This window comes from Mya arenaria, chromosome 9 (assembly GCF_026914265.1).
Source record: "Mya arenaria isolate MELC-2E11 chromosome 9, ASM2691426v1".
Lineage (NCBI taxonomy): Eukaryota > Metazoa > Mollusca > Bivalvia > Myida > Myidae > Mya > Mya arenaria.
In genome coordinates this window covers 56024207-56039669 of record NC_069130.1, presented here as the reverse complement: position 1 = coordinate 56039669, position 15463 = coordinate 56024207, and the positions used below count along the sequence as shown (strand labels likewise).

At 34.8% G+C, this 15463-nt stretch overlaps 1 protein-coding gene across 1 annotated transcript in view; it reads right to left on the bottom strand.

Annotated features, from left to right (window-relative positions):
• Positions 1 to 15463, bottom strand: part of LOC128246200 (pre-mRNA 3' end processing protein WDR33-like) — a 41215-nt gene that overhangs the window by 24349 nt on the left and 1403 nt on the right. Inside the window, exons 2-8 of the mRNA XM_052964389.1 lie at positions 9616 to 9741; positions 8800 to 8881; positions 6899 to 7029; positions 6086 to 6154; positions 5516 to 5620; positions 4541 to 4636; positions 2800 to 2951 (exon numbers count right to left, since the gene is read on the bottom strand). Coding sequence (XP_052820349.1) covers positions 2800 to 2951; positions 4541 to 4636; positions 5516 to 5620; positions 6086 to 6154; positions 6899 to 7029; positions 8800 to 8881; positions 9616 to 9675 — 695 coding nt within the window. The 5' untranslated portion in view covers positions 9676 to 9741. The remainder of the gene's footprint in view (positions 1 to 2799; positions 2952 to 4540; positions 4637 to 5515; positions 5621 to 6085; positions 6155 to 6898; positions 7030 to 8799; positions 8882 to 9615; positions 9742 to 15463) is intronic.

The window sequence follows — 15463 nt, the reverse complement described above, 5'->3', positions numbered from 1 at the left end:
ATGTTGCATGTGCCCATGCTGTCAGAACACGGGAAATAAATAAGCTCCTCGAATAATTGAACTCATCCTTTGTATAGAATCAATAAGAAAATATTCACTTCAGGTAATATATGTTCCTAAAAATATATGTGCTTTTATGAAGGTCCTGTAATATGAAAAATGATGGCAAAAATTGATGGCACTAACTGGACACTGCTTGTATAGGTCAATGTTTATTTTTAAAGTTCAAACATTGGCTAAAAATCAGTTCTGTTAGTGTTTATTCATTTGCCTTCAAACAAAATGTGCATTCCTTTCTCACAGGGGAAATTACCATTCTCCTTTTAGCCAGAAACATTCACCCATAAGCAAGAAACACTTCTCCCGTGAGCAAGACACATTCTTACATAAGGAAGAATCATTCCTACATAAGCAAGACACATTCTCCCATAATCAAGAAACATTCTCCCACAAGCAAGAAACTCTCAGATGAGCTAGAAACATTCTCCCATGAACAAGACATATTCTTACATAAGGAAGAATCATTCTCACATAAGCAAGACACATTCTCCCATAGTCAAGAAACATTCTCCCACAAGCAAGAAACTCTCAGATGAGCAAGAAACATTATCCCATGAACAAGACATATTCTTACATAAGGAAGAATCATTCTCACATAAGCAAGACACATTCTCCCATAAGCAAGAAACATTCTCTCATGAGCAAGAAACTTTCTCATATGAGCAAGAAACATTCTCCCATGAACAAGACACATTCTAACATACAGTAAGTAAGACACAATAAGCAAGAAAAAATCTCACATAAGCAAGACACTCACATATTAAAGCAAGAAACATTCTCCCATTAGCAAGAAACTTTCTCATATGAGCAAGAAACATTCTCCCATGAACAAGACACTTTCTTACATAAGTAAGGCACTTTCCCCAATGAGCAAGAATCATTCCCTCGTAAGCAAGAAAACATCTCTGACACATAAACAAGAAACATTATTGGCTTATTAAGTTTTATGACTTTTCATTCTCAAAGGGGCAAATGTGTACAATTGTTAAAATGAATATTAACATTTTCACATAGCCAAGTGTTTTTCTTAATATCCTCACTGGAGCAAAGGTTTATTATACGCCTTTCTCCAATGAAGCAAGTGATTCCACAGAGGCAAACAAGTTTATAGCTTTACAATTGACCATGGGCTAAGTGCTTACTACTCAACATTCTCACTGTCAGGGGCATATTTTTTACACGTTGTAATTATTTTAGAATTTGTTCATATCGAGACATTTGTAAACACCAAACAGCAATATGTAGCTTCTTGTTCAAGAAGTTGTTTTATAAATTCAAGCCTAAAATCATTAAATGTTCTAGAAGTTTTTTAAGCTTTTCAGGAAAAAAATGAAGCGTTTCTGTCAAGTTTTCAAATGTTTATAAACACTTGATGTCTTTTTAAATTCTGATCATGATTCACCATTGTTGGGTAACTTCAGGTACTTTCATTACACACAAATTTTGAATGTTCATTGTCCGACTATTTATTATGCTAAAAAATGAACGATTAAAATAGCTTTTGTTTATTTTCCTAAAATTCTCACACATTCTCGCATTATATGGGCAACTATTGAACATCTTCACATATAGGCTAGAGTTTACTACTTAACTTGGTCACATAAGTTAGGAGTTTACTATTTTACATGCTAACAAGGGCTAGGGTTGACTTGTTTACATGCCATCATGGCTGGAGATTAGTATTTAACATTCTCACATGGGCTTAAGATTGATTTTTTTTTGCATTTCACATGGGCTAGAGTGTTTACTTCTTAACAATCTGACAACGGACAAAATATTAAAATGTATTTCTTAAATGTTCGCATAAAAAACGGAGAACTTTTCTTCACCGTTTCTCATTGGCAACATTATTTTTACTTAACTGTCTTGATTCTTATTTTTTTGCCCATTAAATATACACATTATATTAACATAAACCAGCACTAGTGTTGCAATTGTGCTCCTGATGGAAATTTCTTGCAGCTTGAATAGTACCCCATTTTAGGCTGACAGATCAGTATATCACCCATTGGAAAAATAAGAAGCAATAAAAATTGCTTTTCATTCTTTTATTTCGTATAAATATTTATTTAAGTTTTATTTCTTTATCTAATATTATTCTCAACTTAACTAAAACTGCCTTTATGGCACAAAAGATAATAGAAATATTGCACATGCCTTTATGGCTTCTATAACATATATAAATACAATGACCTTTAGGGTCAACTGTATATTAACAAAATATTTAATAAACATAATTTTATAAAACCATTTCGCCTTTATGGCACAAATGTTAACATTGAAATGTGCCTATGTAAAATATATGCCTTTATGGCAATCAGCAATACGCAAGATAGGATTAATTTCAAAACCACTTTACTTTCTTTATAGCTCAGATACAATAACGGCACAAATTGTAGCACAACACTGTAGTTTAGCACCAATGGACTCAGCTTTATAAGAACTTGGTTTTGTTTTCTTGTTCCTCATGAACATTTTTTTCCCGAGCCAGTCACTACGTGAATATAAATAGCTTGGAGAAGAGCTATTTGATGTTTATGTCAAATAAAGTAATCATTCTCAACCTAAACTCCTGAAAAGAGACAAAGTTTTCAGGTCACCCATTCCACTTCACAAACGAGACATAAAACAGTGCTACCAAGTTCCCAAAAAGCTGAGCCAATCTCTGACTGCACAAGAAAAGTTAGATAAACCTTACTACGAAGGTGATCACCACACTGAAGTGGAGTTATTTCCCACCTGATGGAACGGATGGGTTCTTTATGTCCCTGGTACATCTTCACGTTGTTCATGTTTGTCTGCCAGTACTTGATGAAGCCCGCGTGATCCCCCGTCACCATCCACTGGTCGTTATGGCTCCACACCATTGCTCGCACTGACGTCTCATGGGCCTGAAAAAATTTGATACATTAGGCCAATTTTTCAGAACTTTCTTAAAGTTAACAATACTGTTGGCTGAATCTTGTTATTTAATGTGCACTATTTTTAGACATGAATGTCTAAATAGATTTTAGAAATACTACAGAACACAAATGTCGCTTTTAAAATTTGTTAAAAAAAAGTCCTTAACAAAAGGCCAAATGAAATTTTTAACATGGATTTAATATACCATTTATCACTCACTCGTTGTTGTGCCTTTGGTCAGACTTTGTCTGGTGGCCTAACAAAGAACAGCAATGATGTGAAACAGTGATTCAATATATATGTTAAAGACAGTTGAAAAGGCCAGAACAGTCTTGTGTCTACATCCATTGATAACTATGTCTCCCAGTTGTCGAAATCCGGATTTGGAACAGCAAGTGTTCGGTTGTCTGGTAAGCGCACTTGCTTCTCACCAAGGCAACCTGGGTTCGATTCACGGCCTGGGCGCATTGAGGTTTGGTTTGTGGTCGCAAAGCCGCACAGGTTGGTTTCCTCCAGTTTCCCCCACAACACAAGACCACACTCTCCCGCAACATCATGACTACCTGGGTGACTTAGTTATCAGTAAATATAACTTTCTCACAATCGCAAAATAATTAAAGTTTAAACTATGCCTTTGGGGCTTTTATCCGTATATTTGAACAAGCATATATAGAAATGAACAAATATTTAATCTTAAATAGTCGAAAAAACATTGTTCATATCTTTGAGAAAGATAACATCTAGCAGTTACTTGTCCATTTAATATATATTCTGTAAATTAAAATATTTTATTTTCCTCAGTTCCATTAAAACATATAACCAATGGGGGGAAGGCAATTATTTAAATAGTGTATAGGTGGGTGTCCTTTTTCACTAATTTGGACATCACTTAGGTCAGGAACCAATCCAAAATAAGGCAAGATATTGATCAAGTACATGTAAGAATACATTCTACCAATTCCCTTTGGTATTTCAATAATAAAACAAGAATCGAATCATAATAGTAAGACCTTTTGCAGCAAGCTTGACCATCATATTTAAAAATTTCAGATCACAAACCAAACATTGTTGACCAAGTTAGTTTGATCATGCTCAATCAATTCTAAGACCAATTGACCTCTCTGATTATTTCAGATATTCCAATTAGATTTTTCTTCAATTATTTATCCCAAACAATAACATTGCCAGGCACAATAAGACTATGACAATTTCTAATCTTCTTTTTGATTACTCAAGATCATACACCATTGCTCTGAATGATGCATGTTGGACCTGCCAAGACCAACACTACAACAATGCAATATAAGAATACTTTTATTAAATGCCACTAATCAGTGATTGACATCAGCACAATCCTTACACTGGTAAAATGCTTGTCCGGCTTGCTTAAATTTTGTATTTTATATAGCAGGTATTGTTTTCAAAATTTGATGCCAAGCAATGATATAAATATTCAGGCTTGTTCATACACAAGTCCAATTACGATCATTGCTGATTATTTCAAACTTTCCAGTTAACTGTGGATTTAGAGACTTTCTATAAAAATAATAATGAGAACACCAAGCAAACCAAGTACCTGCAAGATAGTTTCAAAGCTGAATGTGAGGCCATTCCAGAGCGTAAATTCCCCGCTTGATGCACCAGTCACCAGCCTACGGCCCTCTGGGGTCCACTGTAAACATGATGTGGCATGTTAAGTGATACGTTCTCACTATAGCTATCATTCAATGTTCAAGTTTGACTACATACTGTAAGCATGTATCTGATACCCTTCTCACCAGCCTGCAATCCTCTGGTGTGCACTGTCAGCAACAAGAATCTGTTATGTGGTACATGATCATCTGGTTTGAAAACAAGTTGAACATATACTAATCATGTTAGTATTTTCCCCCTTTTTGCTAAAATGATGCTGATTTCCCCTATAGGACCCCGCTGCCATCCCCTTAAAAGGGGAGAAAAAAACACTGTTATCATAGCTTTAGATTAATGTAGTAAGACTCAACATAGAAATAAAGATTGTTCCAGAGTGTAAATTCACCAGCCTGCAACCAACTGCAGCCATCCACCGTCAAAACATGATGTTGTGTGATACATTATCACTACACCAAGATTACTTAGGTTAAACTATACAGTAATACTGTATTTAAAGTGTCGTAATACTGTATTTAAAGTGTCGTAATACTGTATTTAAAGTGTCCTTTTTTGGAGTTACTGAAGCACATAGATTAACCAATTGATTTTTTTTATTCTTCTCAATAATCAATTGGCAATCAGAAATTAAACATTATCAAATTCACAAAGCAAGCATGTGCTGGTAAAGAAAACCCAGATTTTGTCATACCGGTACATTTATGAATTCTGCCTTGTGGTTTTATTTGTAATCACACTATTTCTTGAACTTATAATATTTGGGCTGGTCAAAGAAAACCTTAATTCAGATGACTTAAAAAATATTAGAAAATCATTAATTTACAATTAGAAGATAATATAAGTTTAACACATCAATCCCCCCCCCCCCCTCAAAAAAAGTGTGAACATTGTCTTGACATACAGATATACAGAAGATTGGGCATCGGAACTTGTTTGTGGACTGCCTCATAAACTTGGTAGTCATACAATTCATCGATTTGTGCTGCAAATCGCAGGGTGGCGTCACCTGAAAAAGAATGCAATATGTTGACACAAGAATGCAGATCTACACAATACACAAAGGCTCATCATTTTTCCTCTCACTCTAGCCGACTTTTTTGCAATTCAACACATTTATTTATAATTTATTCAGCTGCTGCATTTAATCTTTTACAGAAAAGAGCCTTTCTATTCCTAGGTGAACAGGCTATGTAGTGGCAGCGTGTTTTTTTCTGGCAATTTAATAACCAACATCTGGTAATGTTTCTTTAAGAATTCTTGTTTGTTTGCTGTTGTTTTTTTAAATAAAAAATCCAGTTTGTAAAACTATAGTTTATTGATAAGATTATAAAATACACAAAAAAAGATGTTCAAAAGGATTATTTGATTATATATTCAAGCTTACAATAGTTGATAAAAAATGTTTATAGAAAAAATCCCCATTTTGTGAAAAATGAAACAAGATAAAGCAATTTATAGGTTGCAGGTCTACCTCCAACTGGTAGAGGGCGTCAGGCTGGATGGACCGTGCATCTCGCTTATCTCTCTGCCAGATACGATTCTGAATTTTAGCAGAACACAAAATAACAGTATAAGAATCAAACGTCTTTTATTCTACAAAAAAAGATAAAGCTGGTCAAGGACCAAACACCATGAATAAGGTTATAAAAACTATTATTTCCAAATCTTTCCCAAGACAATACCTGATTACATCAACACAATATTGATCCTTTTCAAAACTTTAAGACAGACATTTCAATAAGAAAATCGAATAAGTTACCTAATCAACATACTATGTACAAGACATACATGAACATTTGAAAGGCTAACTTTGTCTCTATAAATGAATTACTACAGTATTTATAAGTTAATATCAATTTCTTTAATCTTGATTGTGATTAGGGCTGACTGCTTAATGAATCACTTTTCAGTCCATTTTCTTGGTAGAAACCAGTACTCATGATGTCCATCTTAAGAGGCCATGGTCAGGCGAGGCTTGAACCCACGACCTGTTGGGAGTGAGAGCCATACATCTATGCCAATAGACCACTCCCAACCTTGTGATGAAGTTCACTGCAGTATACTGACCATTCCAGGGCTGTGTGTCAAGCATTTATTGAGGGATATTTTGATGCATATGTGGTCTGTAGATACTATGTCATGAAGATCTTATTTAGTGTCTGTAAGGCCTTATGGTTACCGTTGAGCCTTTAAACATGGTCTTCGTTATGTTTTGGCTTTTAGGCCTGTCACTGTAGTTTCCATTGCTCTACCTGTGCTAGCCTGAAATAAACTCTCAATTTACCTCTAAATATTTCATCACAGATGTGTTGTAGTCAACTGTTTTTCGGACCATTGTCTTTCGAATTCGTTTTCCATCAAAGTCAATCTCTATACCTCCCCCGGAGAACTTCGTTGCATTGTAGACAGGAGGTCCTGAACAAAAGAAAAAGAAAACTCTTCAAAATAAAGAAATAGTTGTAATCAATATCATTAAATAAGAAATAGCTGACAACTAATTGTAAATGGGGCCTGGACCCTTTGAATTGTGATATAGAAATGCAATACAACAAGAGATGTTTGTTAAACATTGCGATCCAGCCTGGATTTGAAAAGGGCAGGGTGGAGTTTTGAAAAGGGCAAACAACATGAGTCGTGTAGGGGCGATTGGGAGTGGTTGTGAAGGGGTCCACATCAGCAAAAATGAGAACCTCAATGGAAAATTCGTACTATACATTTAAATTAAAAACATACGCAATCAAGTCCCAGGAAAATGGTGGCCCAGTTAAAGTTCATAATAGGCTCTCATCCAGTAAATTTTTATTTCTCTAGACAAATTATAGCTTTTGTGCCTGTAACCAGGATTTATTTCTTGTAACTCTGAACCCTATGAAGAGCAAAAAAGGCAACAATAAAAAGTCACAAAAGTCCACTTTGTAATTTGTATACTGAAATAGAATTCAACAAAAACTTATGTAAATTTTAACACAAGAATGGACAAAATGGACGTAAAATAATAGATTTCAGACTTCTGAACATATTAGAATTGTGAATGCGCCCAAATTTCGGCCTAATTTTAAGTACAGTTCACTCAACAAGTTAGACCCACTTTCCGTTTCCCTCCGTGGATTTTTGCTATCGCGGCCAACACAATGATTTTATCGACTGTCCGCGTTCCTCGGAGTTTGAATTTAAGGCCCTCGGAGGGTGAACAGTCGACCGAAGAATAACGAACTAGGCCTTCCTCGGAGAGTTAACTCCGCGAAACTCTGCGGACACTTAATAAGAATCTACGCTAAAGTTATTTTATTCTATTAAAATTTTCAACCGATTACGACGGCTCCAGTAAATTGCTATTTTTCTTTTTCTTCTGCCCGTTTTGCATGAAGTTAGCTTACCACAAGAATGCAGTCATATTTCACTAGTTGCACATGCATATTATAAACGTGTTTTTGCTAATGACTGATAAACACAAATCATCCGAGAAATTCTAGGTTACACATTTTCGGAAAATCAGGAGGTCAAACACGCGTTCAAAGTTCACAGTGCATGGTTTTGAAGGCCTTCTTACCACGTTCTCTGTTGAAAATTCCATTAAACGTCATAGCTATTTTTAACTACCTATAATAAATAGTATATTCTTCATTGTATTGATCACGCGCTTGACGTCAGAGGTCATGGTTCAGATTCGTGTAAATAGTCAGCTGCTTTATTACGCAATTAAATTAGTGGCAATACTTTAATGATTCAATGTTTATTATTCAATACAATATTCAATTGGCGCTTACAGACATAAATACAAATTAAACGTTGGTACATGTAAGAATCTTTTACGCTTAACAATGTGCATAAGCATTAAAATAAACAAGAATGATTTCCTGCTTATCTGATTAGACTTGGGAGTTCCGCCGCGGGATCATAAAATCGGACGATTCTCAACGCTATCGTTCATATTAAACTCGGCGGTAAGCCAGCCACTCGTAGGAACTCTGGGGGATTTAAGCGAGGGCAACAGTTTTACCCTCGGAGGAAACCAGCAATCATCAACTTTATCCCTCGGAGTGAGCGAGGAAAGTGGGTCTAATTCGTTGAGTGTACTGTAGCGAAAGATGCTATTACTGCATGATATACTATTATCTCTATAACAAGAAAAGCAAAATGAACGTTCTTATTTAATTAATAACCGATATATATATGTATTCTGACCTGACTGCACCCTTGACTTGTCCCCATCCTGACCCTGGTTGAAGTTTGGCAGGAATACTCGCGGTTTCTGGTAGTTAGGCACCTGCAGAATGTGATATTTGAACATGAACACAGAGGCTTAAGTTTGCAATATGGACATACATTCATACTTTCAGTCGAAGATTACATATCATCTAACCATTAACTACACATGAATTATTTATAGATTATTTATTCAATATAATATTTAAAGTTTTACAAGTCTGAAAAATGAAGGAAATCTTATCTTTTAAAAACAAAATTGCAGTATATTCTCAATTTTTTTACATAAAATTTATGGGTAAATGTAAATCTTACCACAATAATTGCTTAATCAACACTCTAACATCTCAAACCAAAATATGAAAAACCACAGTTGATAACAAAGGCTAGAGTTACAATACTGCTTAACCATCCAAATTTCTACTTTTATACATACTTCTTAAGGAAATTTATTTGGTAAAGCAGTATTGTAACTCTAGCCTTTGTTATCAACTGTGGTTTTTCATATTTTGTTTTGAGATGTTAGAGTGGTCGAAATTAGTACAATTAAGCCCCAAAGCCTTGCATTGGTATAATTATTTCTGGGTTTGCTTTAATTCTGGATTTGATGTAAAAACTATGGCTTGTTAAAAACTTGATAATAAAAATTAGGGCATGTTCAACAAAAAGCCTAATAATTTTAATGACTATTTGGTTGGGCCAACAGGATAAGGACAAAAAGCATAATAAAGAGGTTGATTGTGGTGGACCAACTGTAAATAACTCTGATTTAATGTAAGGTCATAGATGGACTACCTGTAATTTGGGCATGTGGAAGAAGCCCTGTTCCTGGTTCATTGCTGTTGTCCCAGCCATGGTGCTATCTTTAGAATTTCACAGGAACCGCTCTTTTATTTATTAGGAGCTCTGCTAGTATAACACCTGTAATAAAAACATATAATTTGAATTTCCATGAAGATTGCATTGATTGGTAGAAAGATTGGTATTGGACCATCATCCACATATTCATTACTCAAAATGGGAATATCCAGGGCCTTTTTACCAATTATCGGGAAAGACACCCTAGCACTTTTTCTGAGGAAAAAGCGCACCTTTTCTTTAACCATCACAATGGTCATAATTATATTTTGTCTCACTATTTACATGGATAACTAGAACTCCGCGAGTCGGATGTGTCGCCTGACAAATTATTTACTGTCGACATTATAGCTGTTAGATTGGCATTTTATTCATTTATAGACAATGATGTTGCCATTTAACTTTCAAGTGTAGGTGGCATTTGATAGTTTACGATATATGCCCCGGACAAAACTAACAAAGGGCAATAACTCTAAAAATATGGCAGCAAGAGTTACAGTTCTTGTGCACTGCACTTGCCCTCAATGAGATCTATCTAGCTATGAAGTTTCAAGTTGATACCTCTTATATTCTTCAAGATATGCCCCGGACAAAACTTTAAGCATGAAAATTAACAAAGGGCAATAACTCTAAACATATAGACGCAAGAGTTACGGTTTTTGTGCACTGCACTTTCCCTCAATCAGATATACCTACGGAATAAGTTTCAGGTTGATACCTCCTATAGTTTACGAGATATGCCACGGACAAAACCTAAGCAAGAAAATTAACAAAGGGCAATAACTCTAAAAATATGGCAGCAAGAGTAACGGTTCTTGTGCACTGCACTTGCCCTCAATGAGATCTATCTAGCTATGAAGTTTCAAGTTGATACCTCTTATATTCTTCAAGATATGCCCCGGACAAAACTTTAAGCATGAAAATTAACAAAGGGCAATAACTTTAAAACTAAGAAAGCAAGAGTTACTGTTATTGTGCACTGCACTTGCCCTCAATGAGATATATCTAGCTATGAAGTTTCAAGTTGATACCTCTTATATTCTTCAAGATATGCCCCAGACAAAACTTTAAGCATGAAAATTAACAAAGGGCAATAATTTTAAAACTATGAAAGCAAGAGTTACTGTTATTGTGCACTGCACTTGCCCTCCATGAGGTCTATCTACATATGAAGTTTCAAGTTGATAACTCTTATATTCTACAAGATATGCCCCGGACAAAACTTTAAGCATGAAAAATAACAAAGGGCAAAACTCTAAAAATATGGAAGCAAGAGTAACAGTTCTTGTGCACTGCACTTGCCCTCAATTAGATCTATGTACATATGAAGTTTCAAGTTGATACCACTAATAGTTTAGGAGATATACCCCGGACAAGCGAAAATAGGACGCGGCCGCCATCGACACCGCCGCCGACAAAAGTAACCCCTATATGTCGTCTTTTCAGGCAACACAAAAATGCATGGAACATGGTAAAACAAAGCAATAAAGGCTAGTTTAACATTAAATTAGTTAATTATTATAATAAGTTAAATTCAATGCTTGAACTCAGGTAGAAATAATGTCTAAACTTTAAAATAATTAATTTCTCAATAACATCGGAATTTAGTTTCAGTAGAAAGGCAGTCTCTTTTGTAAACCTCAAATTTAGGGAAACAAAACATGTAATAATTTCCTTTTAACAAAAAAACGATTTATTGTTGATGTTTGTTTATATCAAATGGATTTTGCTGTTTTTCTTCCTTTTTCCATTACATTCACCTTCATACAAGTTTAGTGAATTATCATTATTGATATAACTACCGTAATGTTTCTCTCAAAGAATTAATTAATATCCGTATTACCTAAATGAAATGCGAAACTGTTCCTACAAGGAACATACATGTAGGAGTTAGAATCATAGTCATTATAAATGCACAGGTTTATTCATTGATTTGCATCATTTACGAACATGATTTTGTTTTATCCTTATGTGTGTCCTTTTCACTAACAGTTTGTCCAAACAAACTTAAAAGCAAATGTATAATGCGACGGTATATGCTTCGGATTTAAAACTTTACGCACAAGTCAGGAGAAAAAAAAATTAAAAAAAATCGCAAGATATCCTATTATACACTAATACTCATGATATTTCTTGTTTTAAGTAATATGTTTATGACCAGTGATTTTTAATTAAATTTTCAAATACACCTGTGGCTTTACAATAGGGAAAATAAGCGCGTTAATTCCCAAAATTGGAAAAATACAATGAAAATTAAAATGGTCATTTAAAATAACCAGTAACAAAGACACCTATTAAAACTGTTTCAACTCTTTTTCATGACAGTTACTATCATCAAAACATGATTTTTGTGCCAAATGATCCCTATTAAGCATTATCACTTTCTCACCAAACAAATTGCAATTTCAGCTTTCTGGTCTTGTGATATATGTTAATTAAATGCAAGATCTTAAAAAACACAATAAACAAAGGTACACTGAAATCATACATAAGTAACAAAAAAACATTGTACTTTCAGCATAATACAATCTCTTAAATTGCAGTTACTATCATAAAAACATGAGCTACTCATCTTGTAAAATACAAATTCAATTAACATTAAAATCATACATAAGAAACAAAGAATAATACTGAAATGTATTATGTGACATATTTATGATTAAATGTGTTTAAAATGCATCGTTTTACGAAACAAGAGGCCCAAAAGGCCTATGCTCTACTGGCATGGCTTTTGTGGTCATATCAATCCAGAGCATGTATGTATGGGTAAAAGGCAACAGACATATGGTTTATGTTTTGTGTTTGGCTTACCTGAAAACGTAGCACGTTCTACATCTGAGCCCAGAAAGTATTGTAAGCAGATTAGTTCCATGAACTATTTTAATATGTGCCAAGTAAAAGTCATCTGACAAAAAAAAATTGCTTTCAAAACTGTACTCATAGTAAAAATTTCTGTAGTTTAAAAAGTTAAAAAAGGTTGGTCAAAAGGTCAAAGTCAAGGGCATCCTAGGACAACATTGATCAATTTGAACAAACATTCACAATCAATTGTGCTGAGATGGATGCATGAACACACAAAAAGATTTTCAAACCTTTCCAGATTTATGTTTACCAAACCTGTGAACCCTGGGTGTGGCCAGTAATGACACCAGGTGCATAACTTAAACATTCACAAGCAATTTTGTTAAGATGAATGCGCAAACTACAGAACTTAAAGCTAAAAAATGGCCTTTGGGCTTTCAACAAGAACAAGGCAGAGTAATTCACAAAACCAACTGCAGAAGCAAAAAGCAAATTGTCTCTCAAAATCCTAGACTTGCAAATTGTCTCCCTTAACTCTAGACTTGAATTTACATGTACATGTAAACTTGGCTAAAAATAGAATTCGCTCAGGCAGACCTGGATAAAAATAGAAAGCATTTCTTTAAAACTTTCATGGCCCATAATCTAGGCATTTATGGGCGGATCTGGCTGGTTTTCAAAAGGAACCGAGCTCTAATGGATATCTAGATACTGTACAAGTTTCATTGAGATACAATAAAAACTGAAGACTGTATCGTGTTCACAACCAAATGTTTACACAATAGCATTTTTTGATACTATCAAGGGCCATAATCTAGGCATGCATGGGCGGATCTGGCTGGTTTTCGAAAGGAACCCAGCTCTAATGGATATCTAGACACTGTACAAGTTTCATCGAGATACAATCAAAACTGAAGACTGTATCGTGTTCACAAGCAATTGTTTACAGACGCACGAACGCACGGATGCACATACTCCGTACACATTACCATCGCATAAGCTCTTCTGGCCTTTGGCCAGTAGAGCTAATAAAAACAAAAAGCACAATTCATATTTGTATTTTTTATTCATTTCTGAGGGGAATTGATTACCTTTTTCTTTGGAAAATATGACGTTATCCGGCAGTAAATTTCACGAAAAAAATCACTTAAGACTATAAGGAAAAAGATATGTTATCATATTTACGGTCACATTAAGAATCTGGAGGGTTGAAATAGTCTACCGAAATGTCATAATTTGAGGAAAAATATCAGTATTATGGATTTCCTTAATGGTCTTTACGATCTCTCACAGTGCTCCAGCTAGCCTGTTTTTCAATGGCGCAGCGCCCGTGCCCTTTTTCTTACTGCTCCCTTTTTTTGAGTAGTGCCCTTTTGACAAATACTATGTTAGAGCCAATTATTCCATTACTATTGAAATCATTATGAAAGAGCAGCAGCCCTTAATCCGCTGTCATAATTTAGACAAATTACGTAATAATAGTGTTCCAGCTAGGTGTCACCATGCCCCCATTGTCTGCTCAAAATATGCCTTACTGCCCTTTCACCTTCCTATGTGCCTTGTCCAAGTCATATGACAGCTAAGTGTGTATTTGTGTAGTGAGCAGACGACCTGTGTATTCATAATCGGTCATCTTCTAATCCAATAATTAGGTAGAGCCAAATACGGAAACATCGGCGGGAGGCGGGGCAATTGAATGTCAGCCAATCAGAATATACATTGAGAACTCGTTCATTCAATCATGAAAGTTCGTAAAATGCGATAGAAAATGTAACGGGATGGTGAAAAAAGTTGTCAAGCACAAATCTTTAAAAATAAATGTTAATTGTATTGTACTGACGATACTCGCCATTTTAATTAAAAATTGTTGATTTGAAGCAGACGGTCACTGCCGATTTGTAAACATAAGAAAGGTGGCGCTGACATAATCAAATACATCACCTTTTCAGTAAAAGTTTTGAAAGTTTGTTTGTAAAATATTCATGATGAAAATTTCTTTGTTACCAACAAAAATATGTTGATGTTTTATGTAGCATTTATCTATCATGTCCACGATCTTGTCAAAATTCGCGGAAACCGTCATTTTGTCAGAACGATTTTCGGAGTTATTTTATCAATGCTCTATGTTTTATAAGTGATTTTTTAAACCAGGGAAGTAATTTTTATTGTCATTTTATTCTAAAACATCAGCATATTAAACATTATTTTACCAAAGACAATTAAATAACAGCCAGGCTGAATGTAACATTCGTACCCAATCCCGATCGTACCAAACTAAGATTCGTCCCCTACATTTTTTTTTTTTGGTGTATCTATTTATTTTATTGCTTCAAATGTTTAACTGTGTTTGTTTTTTTCTTCATTTTACATAATTTTTAAGAGAAATATGTGACATTGCACTAAAGAAGATGCCAAACAAGTACAATCATACTACCACAGACAAAAAGACAAATTTTAATTTTGATATTAAAACACACCCTTCTAATTTTAGAGAAAAAACAACACCATTTTGTATAAGTCTAAAAATCATGGAAAATGATTGAAATTGAGTATGTAAACAAAACAAATTCTAGGGGGAGACCCCCCCCCAAAAAAAAAACCTTGTGACAGGGGTGGACCCCTCCCACGACCACCCCCAATCGCTCCTACATGACTCATGTAGCTTGCCCTTTTCAAAACTCCACCCTGCCCTTTTCAAATCCTGGCTGGAGCACTGTCTCAGTTATAAAAAAAACATATTAAATATTTTATTGACAGTAATCACACTACTGTTGATAAGTGCAGATTGTCGGAGGTCATGGCTGATAGCAACTGGTAAGCCTGGTTGGGTATGATATCGTCTGGCCAGTTTGACTGAGAGGCCGCGTCATTAGTCTAAATAATTGTACATTGACAGATTTTTTTTTACGATTTTTAAATATGGCAAATCCTTCACGTACAAATTGTTTTATACGAAAATTGGGTAGTTATTCTGATCGGGATT